The sequence below is a fragment of the Toxotes jaculatrix genome, chromosome 6, assembly GCF_017976425.1.
Source record: "Toxotes jaculatrix isolate fToxJac2 chromosome 6, fToxJac2.pri, whole genome shotgun sequence".
Taxonomy (NCBI): Eukaryota; Metazoa; Chordata; class Actinopteri; family Toxotidae; genus Toxotes; species Toxotes jaculatrix.
The window spans coordinates 4,147,764-4,169,036 of NC_054399.1; the positions used below are offsets into that span (position 1 = coordinate 4,147,764).

Below are 21,273 nucleotides of genomic sequence, written 5' to 3' on the forward strand. Positions count from 1 at the left end.
CAACACGGGACAAAGTATTTCAACAAACTTTGAGTAATGAACAAAGCAACTGCCTGATTTTTCTTTTTCTTTCTTCTTTCTGTTTAAACTGTAGGTAATGTGTAAGAGTGCGCCCGACCTGAATTTTTCTTTTTTTTTTTTTTTTTTTTTTTTTGGAAACCTTAGTGTTCTGCGTTTGAAATAACTTTCTAAGCTTTTATTTTGAAATGCGCGAAGGCTGTACCCTGGTGAGTTCCGCTCTGCGGAGATCAGCTGATGTCAGTGTAAACAAAAAAAACAGAGGCGTGTGTACGTGTGTGTTTGTGTGAGACAGAGAGACACAGACAGCGGTATTTCGCCGTCGGTCGTCTCGGTGAATGCGAGCTGTGCGGTGCGTGACAGACGGTGGGATGAGTCGCAGGTGAGACGCGCCGCGCGCTCGTTGCTGCCGCGGAACGGCAGGAAGCGGCTCAGGGGGCTTAAATCATCACATGCAGCTGCAGCGAGGCCCTGAGTGAGAGCAGCTCTGGATTTTACTTCACAGGACCGGGCAAGGCTGAAGCAGTAAGTGTTCGGCTCGCTGCTCATTATGGGTTTTTCTAATGCCACATGTCACCTGGTCACAGCTGCTGTAGGCAAAAATCTGGCTTCAGTTTAAGCTGATTTAAATCATGAATTTACCCTGCAGGTGGAAGGATTTGGGGCAGCCAAGAAATTGTGTTGTATAATATACACTTAATGGGTGCGTGTTATATACATATGGATGTGTAAAAATAATTTTTTGTGTTTGTTCCTCAGAATCTGGAAAAGTAAACGTAAAGTTACATGACAGCAGTGGTGGAGGAAGAGCAAAGGTCCTTTACTCAAGTAGAAATACCTACACACTAATGTAAAAATACTCCATTACAAGTAAATATCTTGCATTTCTAATCCCAATCCTGTAGAAGTACAGAGATATTATCAGCCAAGTGAACTTAAAGTATGAAGTATCAGAGGTAAAAGTACTGCCCCTGTCTCTGACACATTATTCGACATAACATTGTAAGATTGTTAATACTGACGTGACAATGTGTGAGTGGTATTTTGCTGTTGTAGCTATTTAATATATAGTTTGGTAGTTCATTCCAGGAGTACCCAACCTAGGGGTTGGGCCCCTGAGGGCTGTGAGACAAGCCTGAGGGACCGTGAGATGATGTCCTTCTACACATTTGTGTTAAAGGTTTTGACCTTTCTCGAATCATAGCTTTCTCTTGTGAGAAAATCTTATTCTTGTATTGTCCCTCATTACTTAAGCACAGAGCATTAACAGGCATTTTTAAAAGAACACTTACATTTGGTCATTGAAGAACTGTATGCCTGTACTGAGCGGGACATTTTGTCATTTGACATTTTGACGTTTGAAAAGTGAAACTTGTCATAACTCAAACAAGAGTCAAAGGAGATGTCAGAAAATCAATATAATGAATGAATAAAAATGCAAAAGAGATTTTAAATATTGATGATAGACACAACTTTGCAAGTACTGTGATCATATAGTGACAGTGCGTAGAGGGAATTCTTGAATTTCTTTCAGTGAGACTGAAGTGGTCAGTTAAAACACAGGCTGAGTAACCGTTAGTGTCACATGCTTTCCAGTCCCAGGTAAACCTGTTTCAGTGCCAGTTTCCTCCCTCTGCCTGGCAGACGTCAGAGTGACAGTGAGTGATTTGTCTTCTCTTGTCATTGTGGTTCATTAATCCTTCCTCTTAGCCACATGACATAAAGCAGGCGTTTTTTGTTTTTTTTTTGTCTCTGCATGCCAGCGTTTTGTTCTGAAGTACAGAACAGTCATGTGGACTCTGTAGAAAGTGGAGTGGGTGGACTCGTTTGCTTCCTGTCAGGCTGCTCTGGTGACCGCCACCTTTTGTAATAACTCTTATTTCCTTCTCCTCATTTTCCTCATCACCTGATAAAAGAAACTCATGTGACTTTTTCCTCATGTGTCCTAAAAAAAACAAGGATGATGTCTTATTAAGAAATTTAAAATTAGGCAGCTTCTCCGGTTCAGTTTTCTCATCACAGAAACAACTAAAAAAACCACTGGATTATATAATGTCTGAGATTACTTGAGAGATTACATGAGACTTTTTTTTTTAACTTAGACTAAAAGGCAGGATATCCTGGACTCTGCTGCTTCAGTTTTGATGATTTTTTTTTAATCTGTCTCTTGTGAGTCTCTTAACTTTATGAAAGTGGCACACAGAATTGCAGAAGCCCTGCTTTTTTTTTTATTTTATTTTGCTTCAGTGTTTTTCTTGAAATATTTTCTCATAAACCATCAGGCTCATCTGTCTAACTTACCAGTAAGAAGCATAAACCTCGTACAGCTGCTGGAAAGAATCTTTTCAATTCATATTGAGTTAAATCAAAAGCATCTTTTGTACCGTGGCCTGTTTCCTCTGCAGGGGTCCATGGAGGAGCTGGAGCCAGAGGAGCAGTTCCTCCACTGTGCCCGGAATGGAGATCTGCCGGGGATTCAGAGGCTCCTCATGTCCAAGATCAGGGAACAAACGCACATCAACATCAATTGCAAAGGTACATGATTACCACATGGGAATAACATCAGTCATAGTGTTGGCGTAATGAAGTGTGTAATGCTTTCTCAGGTAAGAGTAAGTCTAACCTGGGATGGACCCCTCTTCACTTGGCTTGTTACTTTGGACACAGAGATGTGGTGGAGGAATTGCTTAAGGTAAGGTTTCTTTGTTTGAGGACATGGAGATTTTAAATCCAATCACACTATACTGTAGGTTTTAGATAACTGCATGGTTAACGAGTGCGTTGTTACACTCTGCAGGCGGGGGCAGATGTTAACTTGCCCAATAATATCGGAGATACACCGCTGCACAAAGCCGCCTTCACAGGAAGAAAGGTACCTTAATGAGCCATCACATTTCCATTCAGACTTTAAGTTTTTCTAATCTTTTCATCTCTTTGTTGATAGTATGATTTTGTGCATGCATGTATTCATCCATTCAGTCAATCAATCAATCAATCAATCACGTATTGATCAGGAGGTTGTCATGCTGCTGCTGCACTATGATGCATGCGCTACTGTCATCAATGGGACAGCACAGATTCCCAAAGATGTCACTCAAAATGCAGAGATCAGAAGCATGTTGGAAGGTGAGAGACATGTTGTCGTCTAAGAAATTTCATGAAAGCATATTGTTACAAATGTTGTCTGTTTTAATATCCACACATACAAGTTGTTTATATAATGTATAAATTCTGAAGTCATGCATTTTTTTTCTTGCACTCCTCATCCTTGTACTGATACCAGCGGCTGAACGAACAGAGGAGAGAAAGCTGGAGGAGAAACTTTTGGAAGCTGCACGAGAAGGAGACTTTTCAACCCTAACTCAGCTGGTTAGTGCTCGACACTGATACCTGGTGTAAAACTCCCAAAGATATGAAATTACAGTGTCAGACGTGCTTTAATCTGAACTTAAATCTCTTTAATAATAATATGGCAGGTCCTGAGCTAATCTGGGGGTAATTAATGCAGTTAATGTGTTGGGGGAAAGGGAGTGTTTTTGTGTGTTATATTCATTTCAGATTTATTTGTATCTGAAATGACAGTTACACCCACAAACATGTTCACATATTCACAAGTCACGACAAGTCTAGAGTCAACGACGCCCTGTGATTGTCAGTGACAACAACAGAATTGGCAATGAAAACCTCATTAGGAAAAGCTCTGGAGAACAAAAGACTTTTTTGAAACATAAAATGACCAGTGGGAGTAAATTATTCCAACCTTTGGTCAACATGTGAGAAATGAAAGAGTCATGGTTCAGTCAGAATAATAAAGGCCTGCAGGATACGGGTCCAGACAACCCATCTGTTTTTGTCCTGCTGTAGCTCAGCAGGAAGAAGCCTCCGGACATCAACTGCACAGATCTGCTGGGTAACACTCCGCTGCACTGTGCAGCCTATCGAGGCCAGAGGCAGTGTGCCCTGAAGCTGCTCAAGAATGGAGCCAGCCCCAACATCAAGAACAAGAATGGTAAGAAGCATCAGTCAGAGCTGGCAGCCACGAATGACTCCTGTCTTCAGAGGATAAGGCTGGCAAGATCTGATATATTTCTCATGAAAAGGCCAAACCCACCAACAATGAATTTGTTGTATTGCCAAGTATTCCCTGTGTAGCCAGCGCCTGGTGTGTCTCATTTCTCTGCGCCGTAGAGCTCTACGGTCGTCCAAAAACAATTAAAAACACACCATGGAGCCACAGCATCACACTGGGTGACCTGTCCTTTCATTATCATGAACAGACACAGTGTAGTTTATTTTGAGTCAGTCCCACATACAGGCAGCTATAATTCTAAAAATAGTAAAGTGTTCACTAGCATACCAAGTAAGTATTCATCCACAGGTGAAAGTAGTCCCCAGCAAATGCACTAGCTAATCCGGTTTGAGTAACTTTAGATAAATTCTACAGTGTCCATCTGTTCCAGGAAATTACTTGGCCTCTTTTAAAAATGAAACTATGCATTTGTGACCCCTTCACTTTTATTTATCTATTTGTTTTTAGATAGAGCACAAACAGAAAGACTTTAGTTAGTTGAAGTCTTTTCTTCTGTGAGAAAAGTATCTATAAGAAGAACATGCAATAACCACATCCTTACCCTTTTATAAAACATCTCCATCTCCACACGCTTCAAAGACCGCAGTGGATACCAAAAAAATTATTTCATTTCTTTTTTTTTTTTTTTTACTAATTTCACAAGTTCTGTCTCCATTTCTTCACCCAAACAAAAATAGCAGCTGACTCAGTGACCAGCTATCATTTCTGCAGAAAAGTTAAAGTCTTATTACTACAAAGCTGTTATTTCTGTGACTCAAATGTTATTATCAATGCAAAAAGTGTAAAAAAAAAACAATGATTGCATGAGAGGCACAAGCTGGGGCTGGATTAGATGTAAATGACTCCTTGGTATTTATAACAGTTGTCACCAGCCTTTAGATGTTGTTCAATCAAGCAGTACTTTTCCCTGCTTTATGTATGTGTGTGTTCTGTTGTACTAAAGCCCCCACTTGTCCTGTGTGTCACGTAACTCACAGGCCAGACAGTGTTTGACCTGGCCAGCGATACAGCAATGAAGCAGGTCCTTGAAGGCAGCGTTCATCGAGTGAGTGCTCAGCTGATAGTTGACTTCCCAAAGTTACTCTGATTTGTTCTTTGATTTGTTTTTTTTTACTTTCTTCACTCTTTGCATTTCAGGGTATGACCCACCATGTCAGGAAACACGAAGGACTCCTGTGGAAGGTAAAGTCGGGGGATTATTATCTGTGGTGACTGAGAGAGAACACTGTCCATCGCAGATTTAGAAAACACAAGCAAAACAGAGATGTTATACTCAGTTTTTCCTTCACTGCTGCTGCACAAGATAAAAGTTAAAATGTTCCTTAATTCCTTATTCCTTTTGCACCTTTTTGTGAATTTATTGGTGTTGTACAGTATGGCTTATTTTGAAGGCCTGTCGATGTGTTTTTAATTAAGATTACTATCACATGAGACATTGTACAATGTGCGTGTGAATGTTGTATTAATTATTTTGCGTTTGTGAAAAGAATTGAGGAAAAAAACTCTAAACATCAGCAGGGTTTTAAATTTACTTATTTAAAAACTATGCTTTTATTCTGAAATTTTTCTGAGTGTCCACAGAAGCTGAAATGTGTCTCAGACCTTGTTCAGTATTGAATCACTACACAGGGAATTGGATCTGGGTAATGATTGCTTTACTGCTTTATTGAATGTCAGCACAGTGATGGGTCATTGGCCTGCGACGTGATTCCCAGGCAGAACAATGCAGATCAAATCAGAAATGTAAGATAGTACAGGCTTTACTCAGATACTGCAGGGTCATTAACATGTAGTGATGGAGGCTGTTGTGCAAAATCTCATGAAAACTAAAGGACTGATCTGTACAAACTGTTAAACATACTGCATGTAGTGTGATAGTACACCCTTTTGTTTTTCACAGCACATGTTTTGACTTGCACGAGAAAAGCACAGATGTGATTCACACCTTTTTAGTTGAAATGGCTGAGATGTAAGCAACAGTTGCTAAATGTAAATCCATTATTTACTCTCCGTTTAGCTCTGTTTTGGTCTCCATCATCTCCTAAGGCAAATACTTGGCTCTCTACTGCTTAATGTTCCACTACGTTGACAACTAGTTTCTAACTTTGTCTGTCTGTTGTTTGGTGCCGAGCAGGTAGCGTACACTCTTTGCTACAGGAGTGGTGAGAGACCAGAATTAACATTTGGATGTTGATGTGATTCTATTTAAAAGTCAGAAACTTTACGGCAGCTTCCAAATTACGTCTGCACAGATTTGAGAAACCCTAAAAACCGACTTCATTTTCACTACCCGCTGAGCTAATCAGTGAGAGAACAAACCTAGACATAGCTCACTCATGCGTGTGTATTGTGGCTTTTTTTTTTGTATCTGCTTGTGTTTTTAGCATTTGCAATGTGTTTCTAAATGCAGCATAAGTATTGTCAAATTCGTGAATGCATTTCCAACTTAATGTGTTCTCTCGAGTTGCTGTGCTCGCTCTCAGCCCCCATTAAAAAAAACAAACCAAAAAAAGAACACTGAACTATAATAGAAGTAATTTAAAATCAAACTACTGATTCTTTTCCTTTTTGTCTTCCTGCAGAGCTCCAGATTTTTTGGCTGGCGTTCCTACTGGGTCACCCTTCAGGATGGGGTTTTGTCCTGGTACTCAAAACAGTAGGTGCCATCTCCTGCTTCATTTGTGCTCCTTTAATCAGACATGTGGAAAGACCTTCATAAGATAAATGGAAGTACTACACACTTTTGATTAGACAGATAAAATTGTTAGAAAGAGAAGATAAAATAAGAAAAATAAGAAAGGCCTCAGCAAAACAGCTCTTTCTCTCTCACATTAAGGTCAGATGCAGCTTCTAATACCAGAAGGCAAGGCTGTAAGTCTCTGACAAACGCCCACTGCTTGGTAAGCTAACATTTACAAAATCACACTCATTTTTTTTTTTTGACTGATTTATTGAATTTGTGCATGTAACTTTTTCACAAGGCATTATTTTTGATATTCTCATTTCCAGATCCCGGCCAAAGATAACTGCCTTTTTACCCTCAAGTGCTTTGATGACAGCGTGCATCACTTCAAGGTGTCGCCCAAAAACGATCCAGAGGCGACGAGAAAAGTACGTTTCAGTTCTCCTCTTGCAGGATTCTAAAATGCTGCCAACTAAATCACTGATGTGTTTGGGTCTCATGACAAACCAAAGTAAAATGTGTGATTGTCTTCCAGACGTGGCTGGATGCACTGGAGGAGCACTCGGCTTACAGCACACACTACTGCTCCCAAGAGCAGGGCAGCGAGGAGGAGGAGGAGGAAGTGATGTCACTTGGGGAGTTAGCAGACTCACTACAGGTGGCAACAACAAAAAATGCATAATTATTGTGTCATAACAAAGCATCATATAATGATATATAGTGCTTTTGCTGAACTCGAAAGCATGGTCCTCCCATCCTGCACTGCTTTTGTTCATCTGCAAATCTCCTCTCGTCTCCGTGCTAACAGGCAGCGGAGGCCAGCCAAAAGAAGCTGGAGAAGGAGGTGGCAGCTTTCCTGTCCATGCTGAAAAATGAGAGGCTGGCAGAAAGTAAAACCTGTTATTTCACTGTCACTTAAGATTTTGTTGTTGTTGTTGTTGTTTTTCACTCACACATTACGAGTCTGCACCATCTGTTTCTGTCGTTAGAGGCGACCTTCATCTTGACTTCAGGCTGTCTTTCTGGTTTTTAAGCAGCTTGAAAAACCTTTTCATTTCAGTCACAGTCCTACATCAGTGTGTTTGTCCCCTCAGGCTTTCCATCCACCATACTGCAGAAAATGCAAGAAATATGTGCATTGACCAGTGAGACCAGTTCCAGTCTCAGTGTCTGTCTCAGTCTCTACTCCAGACAGGAAGGGGTAAGTGTCAGCTTCCCCAGGACAGATTTCTGTCTTTTTTCGGATGTGTGTGTGTCTAATCCTGTTATGTATGTTCACTTAAATCATAAAGAATGTGCTAATATTTGGAAATATTCAGCTCTAACACTTCTGTTGAGGTAAAATAGATTTCAGCAACATTTAAAAGTCTCTATAGTTTGTTTTGACATCTGTGGATTCTGTAACCAGGCTATTGTTTATGCAAAGATATAGAGTTTTTCAAGTGTACCAATTTTCATGGCCACATAAGAAAATTTGTGATTTGATTTAACTGACCATTTAAACAATGCTATAAATGCAGACTATAAATACGGTAATCAACAGGATGCTTGCTGTCTGTGACCCTCAGATATATAACTATGTTTTTTTAAAGAATAAGATGTAAAAACAAAAGTTTCATAAGACAGCGTTGGTACCATTCACACCCTCTTTTGAAAGCAGCTCAGCGCAGTGATTATAAACCATCAGATGGGTTTTCTTTGTGTGTGATTCAATGGGTTTGATTGTAATGAAAGGACTCAGTGAGTAGATTACATCCCTCCAGGGGTAAAAAGTTGTGAAATTGCATTAGTATTATACTTTATATGTCAGCATGGAGGCAAACAGCACTGAGCTACCAGGGTTTTACTATGCCGGCCTCAAGCCCAGCAGCACTCTGATTCACTTGGCACAGCAAGACAAACAGTACTCAATAAGGGAGGGCAATATGCATAAAATCCTGAATTATGGTTTATGAAATCTTATACTGTCAAATAGATGTTGTAATTTTCTGGAAAATCAGTTTAGAAACTATTTATGGATAAAACGCCTGGACACAAATGTCCATTTTTGGGTAATCCAGCAAATTAAATGACTGACAAATCAGGATATTTTATTACATATTTATGCAAAAATCATAAAATAAGTTAAAGAGTCTCCAGCTCAACTATTGCCATAATCAGTCATGCTTATGTATTTTCAACATTGCTTTGAATGACCTTATACACTCTTAACGGTTAGCTATCACAACATAAACTGCTGTGCAGTGTTTGCAAACTTAGTTTGCAAACACTGAAGATCTAAGTGAGTCTGAACCAGCTTTTTATCTGGACGTCACATCAGAATGAAAATTAGTCGCTGTCTACTCCCTGCTGATGGTTTAAACTGATAAATAGTAGAGCTGCTATTTTCGATGCACCACGGTGTTTTAATGTGTTGATGAATGCACGCTTGAGTTGTTGAATATGTAAATCAAGGCATGTTCACCTTCTCATGATAATACTCAGAAGCTGTCCTTTCTGACATGCCACTCTGCCTGACGCATGTCATTTTCTGCATCTAAAACATGAAATTTACATATTAACACAGACTAAGACATGAACAGAATTGTAAAAACAAAGCCTGATTTATTAAAACGTACGCTAGGTGTTGGGAAAAAATCCATTTAAGTCTTGATGTGTATATGAACTGTCTGCTTTTCTCCTCCCACTCACTAACACGGCTTCATCTCACAAACAAGGAAGCTGAATTTCTCTGGGATCTTTAGAGGAGGCGGCGCTGCTGGTGTGCGCAGAGGCTGCCAGAAACCATTTGAATGTTCTCAGTTTAACAGCCAGTCCAGTGCTTTGAGGGTTTACACCTGGGCCGGGCCTCAATTGCTCAGCTGTGCAGCCTTTTGAACTGTGATCTGCAGAGGCACAGTGCGTGATAAAAGGCTCGCAGAATCTCAGAGCTCACCATGAATAGGCCTGTGTTCAATAGGAGTAGCTCCAACATGTACAGTATATCTCTGTCAACACAAAATGGTATGCAGTCTGAATGGGGCAACGGGGCCTGTTCTTTCACCCCTCTCCCTGCGAAGGAAAGACACTTAATGTTGCTGGCTTGCACTTTAGCACCACCTGTAGAGGAGCCGAGCAGCAGGAATTTTCTCTTTAAAGTTCAGTATTGTGCAATAATGGGAAGTGATCTGCAGTCTTTATTACACAGCACTTTCTCCCCACTTGCCTGCTCTGGTCCTGGTTACCATCTTGTGTACTATAAGTTCCCATAAATTTTCCCTTTCTTTGTTTCTTTGACAGTTCTTATTAAAACACTGCCTCCTCAGTGGTCTCCAACATTGTATTCACACATGAGGGGAAACAATGAGGTGATATTTTTCAGAAATACATCAGTACATCTTCATACTACCAACACTAATGTCTTCTGTAAAAGGGAGGCTGTAATGGTTTATATCTGAGTCCATTACCTGTCATTTGATCCCCTCTCCTCCATGGGAATCATGTTCTCTGACAGGCCATTTGAGACGGCAGCATCAGGGCAGCTGTCCCCCATTACAGATAAACATGGCTCATCCCTCTCAGCTCCATCTCTGTGTCTCTCTGTGGGTCTGATAATGAGAGGACAGTGCGGAGGGGAGGATCAGTCAGTCAACATGCTGTTTACTTGCAGACCCACTGCCATCGCAATCAGTCTAGTCACGCACATATGTCTGCTGTTTGTGATGAGAGCTGGAATAAGAATTTGGTAGGCAGGAGAGCTCTTATTCAGTTATCAAATGTGGAAGATAGAATTCAGGCTGGTTTATGTTTCTAGAGTGATTAGTCTCCTTCTTTGTCTTTGTGTGTGTGTGTGCGTACGTACGTGCGTGCGTGTGTGTGTGGCGAGCTCAGGTGTGCAGTCTGAAATTGGAGCAGGAGGTAGAGAAGAATAAGATCCTCTCCGAAGCACTGCAGACTCTGGCCACGGAGCACCACGAACTTGAGCAATCCGTCGTCAAGGGATCTTCACCGCGGAGTGCCCTCAGCGAGGATGAGTTCCACGACGCCGTGTCTGGTGAGTTGACAAGTTATCAAACTCGTCAGGAGACGCAAGAGATTCTGTGACGAGCTTCCCGCTCACACTCTCTGCTCTGTCATTCACCTATAGGACACTGGAATACTTTTACCTGCTGGTGAATGTCTTTGGTATGTTTGCCGCTCATCAAGCGTGACGTAAGCTCCAGTGTTGCCTGGTTGTGTTGGAAAAAGAATTTTCACGAGTGCTTTTTGTTATGAAAAACCTGCATGGTGTAGTAACATTTAAAAAAAAAAAAAAGTAAAACATGCTTTAGGATTTTTTTTTTCAGAATGATTACAAAACAGAACTTTCTGCATTTGCTGGAGTTTGCGCTTGTTTTTTGTTCTATATATCTAAACTTAATCAGATAAAAACAAAAGGTTTTACCTTATTTGATACGAATGTGTTGACATCCTGTGTAAACAATACTACTGAAGAAAGGAAGTTAGTGCTGATATGTCAAGGCTGAAAAAAGTGAAACGCTAATACAAAACAACAGAGCTGCATGGGAGATCTGTATTCATTGCCGCTGAGCATGATTGTGAATTTGCTTTGTTTTGTTTTGTGTTTTCAATAATTAATAATAATTAATTATTTTTTAAAAGATTCTAGATTTATAAGGCAGTCCACATTCAAATTAAACTGTAATCATAAAAAGAAAAAGGCATACACATGTGATATACTCAAACAGATAAACAGAATCAATGTAAAGAAATAAAGCAGAAGTTAGAAAAATAATCTTTTTTTTGTTTTATTTTTCTGCCTTCTGCTTTAATGAAAGTGCTACACATCATGAATATGGTAATGATTGTTAAGTGACTAATTTGCATTAGTGGGAAAAAAATACTGGGTATTAATATCAATTAATATATCAAGTATCATACTAATTATAAGACAACCCCGCCTCCCATTTCCAAAGGACTTTTTGACCTTAGATAACATTTTTGCAGTTGTCCTGTTGGGAAAGTTTCTCTGACACTTTCAGCATTTTCATTTTTCACGTCTTTTGAGCTTATCATCCGTGGCAGCTGAAATTCTGTGCTGTTTGACAGATTTTCAGTAAAGGCGACGGGAGATGCTAGGAACTCTTTTTCAGTTGTCATGAATTTATTTCCTCTATGGCAGAAAAAAAAACATCTGACAGGAGTCTTCAGAAACTCCTGTAGGTTGCCCTGGGCCACTGAAACACTGTCAGAGCTGACTGACTCTGAAAGACTAAAAACACTCACTAGCCAAGCAGCATTAAGGCTACAAACAACCCATAATGCAACACTCTCTGTAGCAGATCGCATTACAGCGATAATCTCTCCATTCGAAAAGAATATCTGGTGTTGTGAACATGCAATAGTCTAGTTCTCGAGTATAAGACAACAGCCACATTTTTCACACCTAATTGCCAGAAAAAAAGTTTATATTACTTATATAGTTATATTCGGGCCGGTATGGTTTTAAACAGGGTTAGGGTTTCACAGTTGAAAACTTAACCCTCCAACATAATGTACATGCAGAAATTGATACATTTACAAGAAGCTAAAACCGGCGACATTTCGCTTTGTGTCTCTAATCATGCATGTGTTGACACTGGTTTTACTAATAAACTATGAAGAATATTCACATGTGCTTGAGGTAGTTTATTATGTTCCTCTTTTGATTTCATGCGCTTAAACAGGTAGTTTTATCCTACCTGAGAGCTGGCCACCTTTTCATTTGGAATCAGGCTTTGAAAACGTTTTGTGGTCACGCTGAATCGTCTCCATGTGTCCGTCTCCGTCAGAATCGGACTCGGAGGTCTCCCTGAGCGGCTTTGAGACGGTGGCCAGCCATTCCTTTGAGGAGGACGAGGAGGAGGACGAAGGCTCTGTCATGTTAAGCAGCCCTTGCAGCAGCCCCACCAGCATGTTGCAGGAGGATCACCATGGCGACAAGGACGAGGCTCAGCCCAATGGGATCACAAAGCATAGGTCAGCTGCGCTGTATGCCCCCTCAGTGCTTTTATCCACCTCTCATCAAAAGATGAACGAACTCAACAAAGGGCCTGTCTCATCGTATCAGATTATTATTGCTGCATTTTTTTTTCTTGCTGTAATATATCCAAGAGCTGTGTCAGGTTGTCATGTTTCCCAAACTGCTGAGTTCTGTTTTCTCAGAGATCTTTGTTTTCATTTTTATGTCCTCCCTCAGGTTTTTCCACTTCATACTGTGAATAATTTAGAGTCAGGGCCAGCCTGATAAAGGCAGGAGGAAGAGTTGTATTGAGAGAATGGAGCTCTGTGTTGGGGCTGTTAAATATTGATAAGGTCACAGTGTAATGCAATAATCAGTCTGCAGTATGATCCCATGTTGGCTTATCCCTGAAGCAGCTTTGGAGTGCATTTTGAACTTAATCATTATGTTAATCCCTCATGTTATCCTTACATGGTTTATACGTGATATTTTTGTCATTCTAAGTATATTATCTCCAACATATAAAACCTTTACCATAGTTTGACTTAGCTCATCCTCTGTATCCGTTAGACTTAGAGGAAATAAGTTCTACTGATGGATGATTCTAAGTCTGCTGACCACCTTTGACACCTGTGTTGATTTGTTCCAGTATGTCACACAATACAATAAAGGCTTTCCTTCACTATAGTCACTTGACTAAGAACTGACACTTGCAACCATTATATATCTGGTATATTTACTCTAATGAAAAGTGTCTGTTTTTGGAGCAGTAGCACAAAGTCAGTGTGTCATGCACGCCTTGTAGTGGTAATACAGCTGTGCATTATTAATGTGTGCGTGTTCTTTTAGAACCAGCTTACCCGCGCCGATGTTTTCAAGAAATGACTTCAGCATTTGGAGTATCCTGAGGAACTGCATCGGAATGGTGAGAATAATGTTCGCATGTTGTTTTTATTAGCCACGCTAACGACATAGCTTTATGGATGTCAGCGTTGATGATACGCTGACACCCAGTGCTACTGTGAGGGTCACATTTTTGGCTTTTAGTGAAATATCTGAAGTATCTGTTCCCCTCAGGATTAATTCTGAATTATCAGATATTATTAGAGAACAGTACATTACTGTGTGGCTGTAATGTGTTGTAGCGTGTTGAGTGTGTAGGTTTCTGTGTTTCCAGATTAGGTTGAAAGACTTCAGGCACCATAATCCTTACATGGAATGTCAAAAACCTATTATGCTCATTAATCCTGTAGTTGAAAATTATATTTCTAAGGCTTTTTTTTCTTATTGCAGAGAAGGACACAATAGATACAACTTTGAGCCTTTTCAACAGTCAACGTGAATATTACACATTAAGGATTGCCATGTGAAAAGACTTTACTTTCTCTCTGTAAATGAAAACGTGTCTCTCGGTTCCTCTTTCTGTGCCTTTCAGGAACTGTCCAAGATCACGATGCCAGTGATTTTCAACGAGCCGCTCAGTTTCCTGCAGCGTCTGACAGAGTACATGGAGCACACATACCTCATCCACCAGGCCAACGCCTCTTCAGACTCTATTGAGAGAATGAAGGTTGTACATTGTGTAACATCCATAACATGTGAAAATGACTTAAATTGCATCAAATAACCATATAGCCATATTTTAAACGCATTATATCTTTGCTTGTGAGTTTAGTGCATAAGATTGTGCGTGATTTTATGTTTATCTGCTGCTGGCAGTGTGTGGCTGCATTTGCTGTGTCAGCGGTGGCCTCCCAGTGGGAGCGGACAGGTAAACCCTTCAACCCCCTGCTGGGAGAAACTTATGAACTGGTCAGGTAAGTGGGACTGAAGAGCCTGTGTTCAACACTGACTGTATCCTAAAATACATGAACTTAACTCACCACACATTCAGTACATCTGTGATCCTCCCTTGTCTCCCCTGTCTCCTAGAGAGGATCTGGGCTTCAGGCTCATATCCGAGCAGGTGAGCCACCACCCACCGGTCAGTGCCTTCCACGCTGAGGGCCTGAAACAAGACTTTGTCTTTCATGGATCCATTTACCCCAAACTCAAATTCTGGGGCAAGAGTGTGGAAGCTGAACCGAAAGGTGTCATCACGCTGGAGCTGCCCAAGTAAGAAATGTTACTGACATCAGAGTTTATCCTTTGTATGAGCGGTCTGTCGACTTTATCACACATTACCATTTTGAACTTTTGCACTCTCCTCACGTTGTTGTTGTTTTTCTCTGCAGGTACAATGAAGCCTACACATGGACAAATCCTACATGTTGTGTTCACAACATCATTGTGGGCCAACTGTGGATTGAGCAGTATGGAAATGTAGAAGTGATCAACCACAGGTAAGAGAACAAAAATTTAACTGCCAGTAACTAAAATGTCTGTTGAACACTGATCGTAAACGTGGCTAGAAGTCAGATAAAGCTTATGTAAATGTTTTGGGGAAGTCTGATCAACCAGGCGGAAGAGCAGATGAGCGGTATGACTCAGTCAGCAGAAATCATGTTGTCGCTGCTCTCTCTTTTTTCCTAGAACTGGAGAAAGGTGCTTCCTGAATTTCAAGCCATGTGGCCTTTTTGGCAAAGAACTGCACAAAGTTGAAGGGTATATTCTGGATAAAAGGTACGGCTTACAGCGGTGCACGATGTTCAGGAAGTCATTTAAATAATGAGCACACTTTGGTACAAATACTCCACAGAGTGGTATGAGGACAGTTTTGAAATATCCCCTGCCTGCCAGCCTTTAATTCAGAATTCACACCCCATGCTGGATTAACCTTCACTTATTTGCAAACTGCAACAAGATAAGGTATTAGCTAGGACGACAGTCAGTGTCATACAGCTGATTTATCTATATGATGCCTACCAAACCATATCCCTTCATACTCACAGAGCAAATATGAATCAGTAAGATGTTTAAATATGCTTCATTTGTGAATCAGGACTTACAAAGTAAATTAGGTTGGCCCGGGGTCACCACACTGAGCTCTTTTCTAACTCTGTAAGTGTGACACCAGAGCCCATTATAAAATCAAATCATCATGCAAATTATCAGTTAACAATTCACCCAATTAATAATTCATTGCCCATCAATACCAGCTCTTGAAGTACATGTTCTTTAGTGTAAAATGAAAATTAAAAAATAACTAATTGAGAAGGCAGCTAACATGAAGCAGACACACTTACAAAAACAAAGAAGAGCAGATGGTTCAGTTAAAAATGGAGGACACGCGGTTTCTAACACAACAGAGCCAGTGACTCAACATGAATGACTGGACACAAGCAGCGTGCACAACCCCGAGAACAAGACCGAATAAGCAATATGAGATACAGAGATTCACTGGGAGATATGCAGAAATACAGATGCACAAAATGACACTGAGGGAAGCTATGTTGTAAGAAGAGATGCTGATAACAAGCAGAGAGTTGAGTAAATCCTGTGTATTTCATCAACATAATGTCGATATCGCCTGAGCCTGAGAGGCAGGCTTTTGAATTTCTCCTTAACTTCACTATGAAACCGCACACGAAAGAGCTTGTAGTGATCTTTAGAGCTTTTGTTTGCTTGGAAATTTTAATCTGTTGAATTTCTGAGGCTAAAAATGACTGAAATTATTATCTAATGTTTGCGCCTGAAGCTATTTGTGTGTGTATGTGTGTGTTTTTTTTTCCCCCACAGCAAAAAGAAGCTTTGTGCTCTCTATGGGAAATGGACAGAGTGCCTGTATGTTGTTGACCCTGCTGGCTTTGAAGCACATAAGAAAAATGACAAGAAGGGGGCAGAAGAGAAAAAGGGCAGCAAAGCGGTACGAACCGTTTTCTCCTGAACAGCAGGGGATCACATCAGTTTGTTATTATGATTCATGGTGTGAATAATGCAGTTTGATGGCTGAACTGATGGAAAGGATGAGGACCAACAGCATAAAGCCAAATAAAATGATATCTTCTGATATGAATATCAGAAGGTCTTTGCTAACATTCGTAACTAGCACCATTCTATAAATAAACATAAAGTAATGCACTGTAGTAATGCATATTGCAGAGAACTTAATTGATATGTAGGCTTGTCAGTGCATCATTATTTCTGTTTGTAGGGCTGCAGTGAGGATCAGGAGGAGGTTCCCTCACCAGCTGCAGACACTGTGCAGGTGATTCCTGGCAGCCAGCTGCTGTGGAGAATCGCACCAAGACCAGCCAACTCTACCCAGGTCTGACTGATTCACGCACACTATATGCATTCACATGAGTGTCATCTCAAAATTAGTGCTGCAATGTTTTAACGTAACAAAACTCTCTTTAACTCCAGATGTACAGCTTCACATCCTTTGCAATGCAGCTGAACGAGCTGCATAAGGAGATGGAGGGAGTGATTCCTCTGACGGACTGCAGGCTGAGACCGGATATACGAGCCATGGAGAACGGTGACATCGGTAATGATCGTTAATAACACCACTGGAACTGAAATTAAAATAATACTCCAACAGCAATCTGAATGTTAATATTACCACGTAGATCACGCCAGTGAGGAGAAGAAGAGGCTTGAGGAAAAACAAAGAGCTGCTCGCAAAAACCGCTCCAAATCTGATGAGGAGTGGAAAACAAGGTGAGGTCTGAAAAACAAAAAAAGCTATTGTTTGCAGTAACTTCTCATTGCGACATAAATGTAATTGTAATCTTTGTCACTGAAAGGACCAACCAATTCTAAGAAATATTAAGACAGGGGCGTTGATCAGTGTCAGGCTTGATGATTATGGTCTATATGCTAAGCTAAGCTAACCAGCAGCTGATGGTTTCTTCATATTTTAATGGACATGTGTGGGAGGGGTGTCAGTATTTTCATCCATCTCTCAGCAAAAACAAAAAATAAAACAACTTTGTATATTTCTCAAAATGTTAAAGTGTTTCTTTAGTTAAGTGTGGATCAGCTCAGATTATCCTCAGTTTAAAATGCTAATCTGAACTGGCAAAATTTACATTTACTCTGCAGCTTTCATTGTGTTGCAACTTTATCATCTTTTTCTTTACTGTTTCATCCTTTGTTGCTTTGAAATGCTCGAGCTAAATGCCCATTTTTTTTTCACTTGTCTTGTTCTTTTGTTGCATCTTCGCTTTGATGTTAAGGAGTCCTGCCCTGGGCCCGAGGTTAGAGCTGCTCGCTGTTTCACTGGTGTGCCTGAAATGTGTGGTGTGATCATGTGACCTTGCTGTCTCTAGATTTGAATCTTAACTCTGATTGTGTCCCACTTTCTGTTAAGATATGACAGAGAATCACAGCTGATAACACAGTTTGGGGACAATGTGATTAATAACCCCCCACCCCACCCCCCTTCCCCACACACACACACACACACACACACACACACAAACACACACACACACACACACACACACACAGCAGCATGGTGGCTCCACTTACTGGCACTAGATGGAATTACTCAAACACCACAGGAGTCCGCCCCCTGAATAATTCCCCTCCTTGCTTTTATGCACAAAATATATAACTATACTAAGTCAATGTGAGTCAAAAGCAAACAACAGAAGCTGTCAGCTACTGTGCAGATTACCCATAACCTCGTGATGAAGCATGGCTGACCGTCCTTTCTCGTTTTCTGTTATTTGTTTGAGTTATGATTCTCTACCTGGTGTCACTGAGTGTGTGTCTGCCGTGTTTTCAGGTGGTTTCAACAGGGACAAAACCCCTACAACAACTCCCAGGACTGGCTCTTTTCTGGTGGATACTGGGACAGGAAATACAGCCAGCTACCAGACATTTACTAATGGACATTTCCTGCACAGAACAGTTTTGTTTTTTTTGTTTTTTTAATTGAACAACTACTTTAACTACAAGCAATATGAAAACAGTGTACTTAAACTGCGTGGCCTTAATCTACTTTAAAATGTTAAAACTGTCAATAATCAATATTTAAAAGTTCTAAAATGTGAAGTTGTTTGACAGTGCTTTGAAATGTAACATTTGTATTTATATTGAAACCTGATTGTTTCTCTTCACGATGGACTTTTAGCACAATGGAGAGGTGCTGATGCACAGGGGTTCATGGTTTTAGCGTCCATCGGTCATATTTTAAATGTTCATAATAGTGTTTTGAGTCTGTACATCTGTATATATCCTTTACACACATTCAGCCGTCAATGACCTCATGGTGTTCACATTTCCTCTGGATTCGGACCACTAACAGTTCATTTAATATGAGGTTGATGTGGGTGTTATTTCTCCTGATTTTGCCTTGTAAAAAACAAAAAAAAAAGTATTTTTTCTATATCACTGTTACACTTGTAAATTGACATTAAGAATTTACCAGCACATATGTTTTGGTTGTTTTTATCATTTTGTCCACTGAATCCTGTTTCTGTTCTGCTCCACACTTTATAGCATGCACATAAAAAATTAAGTTTTGTAAAGAGGTTTATTAATATTTTTGCTGAAAATCTAAAACGTGTGTATCATACAGTCTGTTAGACTAAACAAAGTTGGCTAGAGAACAATAAGTTCACATGATGTAGAAAATACTGAATTTTAATGCGTTTCGCCTCCATGTAGAGAATTATAGTATTTTATGGCAAACCTAAATAAAACACTTCAGTGTATTCATTATGCTTTTACCATTTATGTTAGGTATCCAACAAAAATTTCAGAGGAATCTGAAAATAATGTGTGAATTGATCAAATGTTTTCTGCAACAAGATGATTTCTTTCTTTTTTCTTCTTTTTTTTTTTTAGAGTGGAGCTCAGGCCTGTGTCCAGCTCCCAACCTGGAGACCAGATAGACAAAGGGTAACCCAGTCCACCACTTTCTCTCCCATTTTGCAGTTATATAAATTGTATAAAAAGATCCCAGTGGCACACATGTGAAGCATAAGTCTAGCACATAAGAGATTGCCCTGTTTCACGCTCTCACACAGTTGAAGCAACATATGTGACGGAGGCTGTTGCTTCTGATCAGGGAACAATAAGAGGAAACCACGAAATGAATGGCACTGTGCTAAAACGTTTCAGCAATTTCAGGGGCTGAAAAAGAAATTGAGGTATGTGTGAATGAAAATTTGCATGTGAATGAAAGAAACTAAAATTAAATATATATATATATCACATAGCTATCAATAATGAAAAGGCAACAACAAAGGCTCAAGCAAAGGGCTCAAAAAATACGGGACAAGAATAATTAAATCGTGCAGCGACTTAAATACAGTTTGTGCGTTAAAATAATAACAGACAAACTTTATTGTATTCACTTTTTTCTCCCTTTTGTGCTAGCTGTTACCTTTTCAGTGCTCAGTGCTGAAGTAGATGGCACATACAGGGAACAGCCTGAGGCAGCTACTAGAGATGCTGAACACAAGGTCATGTTTTTTGCTTCTTGGTTGTAAAGAGGGTCAATTTTGCAAATCCACCTCCAGGATGTAAACCACAGAGCATAGGCCAATCTATTGCAAAGTAATTAGGTCTCCCAGCGCAACTGACTTGTATGTTAGCAATCAGCATTGAACCATAGCTGTGTTTGTACAGAGAACAGCACTGTGTGAAATAATGCATGCATTAATTTGAATGGGGCCTTTGTATTAGTACAGTGGGGGACCCAGTGCAAATGGATGCTAAAAATCACAGCTGAATCCGGCTCACCTTTTGCTGCAACACAATTCAGCGCTCACCAATCAAATATGTGCAAGCGCACATTCCAGTTTATTGATTAATCTGTAACGTAAATGTTGTTTACATCATCACAATACAACCAAAGATAATTACTGTTGTGGTCTTTCCATAGTTCTAAAATATCATCACATAAGATTATTAATCATAGTGTATTATTTTGGCATCTGCAAACCTTCAAACTCGTAGATCTAAACCTCAAAACTTGCCTTCCTACATTGTATTTCAGCCGGTAACAGTGGTGATCTACACACCATCACAAACCATGTGCTGCTTTGTGATGAGATGCTGATATGAGTCTTAGAAAAATGGGGGAGGGATGATTTTAATCTGTGCCCGAGAAATGTCAGTTGGCATGTTAAACCAGCACTGCAGCCACATTAGAGACACTGTAAGAGCTTCCTATATCACCACATACTGAGAGATTAGGTGGAGCACGCCATCTCATGGTCAAAAGTAGAATAGCAGCCTGAACCTAATGCATGTTGAAAGAGCTCTGATTGAGAGCATGTCAAGTCTTTTGATAGTATTATTATTTCTTTAATTTTAAATCCATATAAAATAAAACTCACCAAACTGAATTTATGAAAGACTAAAAAGGTCACACAGCTTAAAAGCTTTTGGGTGTAATTCTAAGACAATATGACATTAAAGGCTCTTGATTCTAAGGAAGTGCAGGGTTAGTGCAGCACGAAGTCCATCATAATTAATGAAACAGCCTCCACCTGGATTGTATTTATACCTTCTGGATTACATGACACATCATCCTTATTGCATAATATATACCTTGTTTTTTTGATCGGGGAGCAACTGAAACTGTAATTAATTTTCTTTTTT

The 21,273-nt window shown here is 40.0% G+C and overlaps 1 protein-coding gene across 4 annotated transcripts; it reads left to right on the plus strand.

Annotated features, from left to right (window-relative positions):
- The first annotated feature begins 267 nt into the window (after positions 1-267).
- osbpl1a (oxysterol binding protein-like 1A) lies at positions 268-19,092 on the plus strand. 4 transcript variants are annotated; one of them, XM_041040301.1, is made up of 30 exons: positions 268-543; positions 1,615-1,676; positions 2,424-2,553; positions 2,625-2,710; positions 2,816-2,890; positions 3,033-3,144; positions 3,302-3,387; positions 3,883-4,027; positions 5,086-5,153; positions 5,246-5,290; positions 6,691-6,764; positions 6,945-7,008; positions 7,118-7,219; positions 7,327-7,449; positions 7,600-7,681; positions 7,886-7,992; positions 10,662-10,824; positions 12,602-12,788; positions 13,621-13,696; positions 14,207-14,341; positions 14,491-14,588; positions 14,704-14,886; positions 15,006-15,113; positions 15,304-15,393; positions 16,450-16,576; positions 16,865-16,978; positions 17,077-17,200; positions 17,283-17,373; positions 17,892-17,912; positions 18,446-19,092. In XM_041040301.1, the coding sequence occupies exons 3-30, from the start codon at positions 2,430-2,432 to the stop codon at positions 18,546-18,548; spliced, it is 2,913 nt and encodes a 970-aa protein (XP_040896235.1). In that variant the 5' UTR covers positions 268-543; positions 1,615-1,676; positions 2,424-2,429; the 3' UTR covers positions 18,549-19,092. The 4 variants fall into 4 exon arrangements, with proteins under 4 accessions (XP_040896235.1, XP_040896234.1, XP_040896236.1 ...); XM_041040300.1 differs by lacking the exon at positions 1,615-1,676; XM_041040302.1 differs by lacking the exons at positions 1,615-1,676; positions 17,892-17,912.
- The last annotated feature ends 2,181 nt before the right edge of the window (positions 19,093-21,273 follow it).

Coding starts and splice junctions, on each gene's coding strand:
- osbpl1a (XM_041040301.1), top strand. CDS start 2,430: ATGGAGGAGCTGGAGCCAGAGGAGCAGTTCCTCCACTGTGCCCGGAAT. Junction 2,891..3,032: donor CCGCCTTCACAGGAAGAAAG/GTACCTTAATGA, acceptor CGTATTGATCAG/GAGGTTGTCATGCTGCTGCT. Junction 14,887..15,005: donor ATCACGCTGGAGCTGCCCAA/GTAAGAAATGTT, acceptor TTTTCTCTGCAG/GTACAATGAAGCCTACACAT.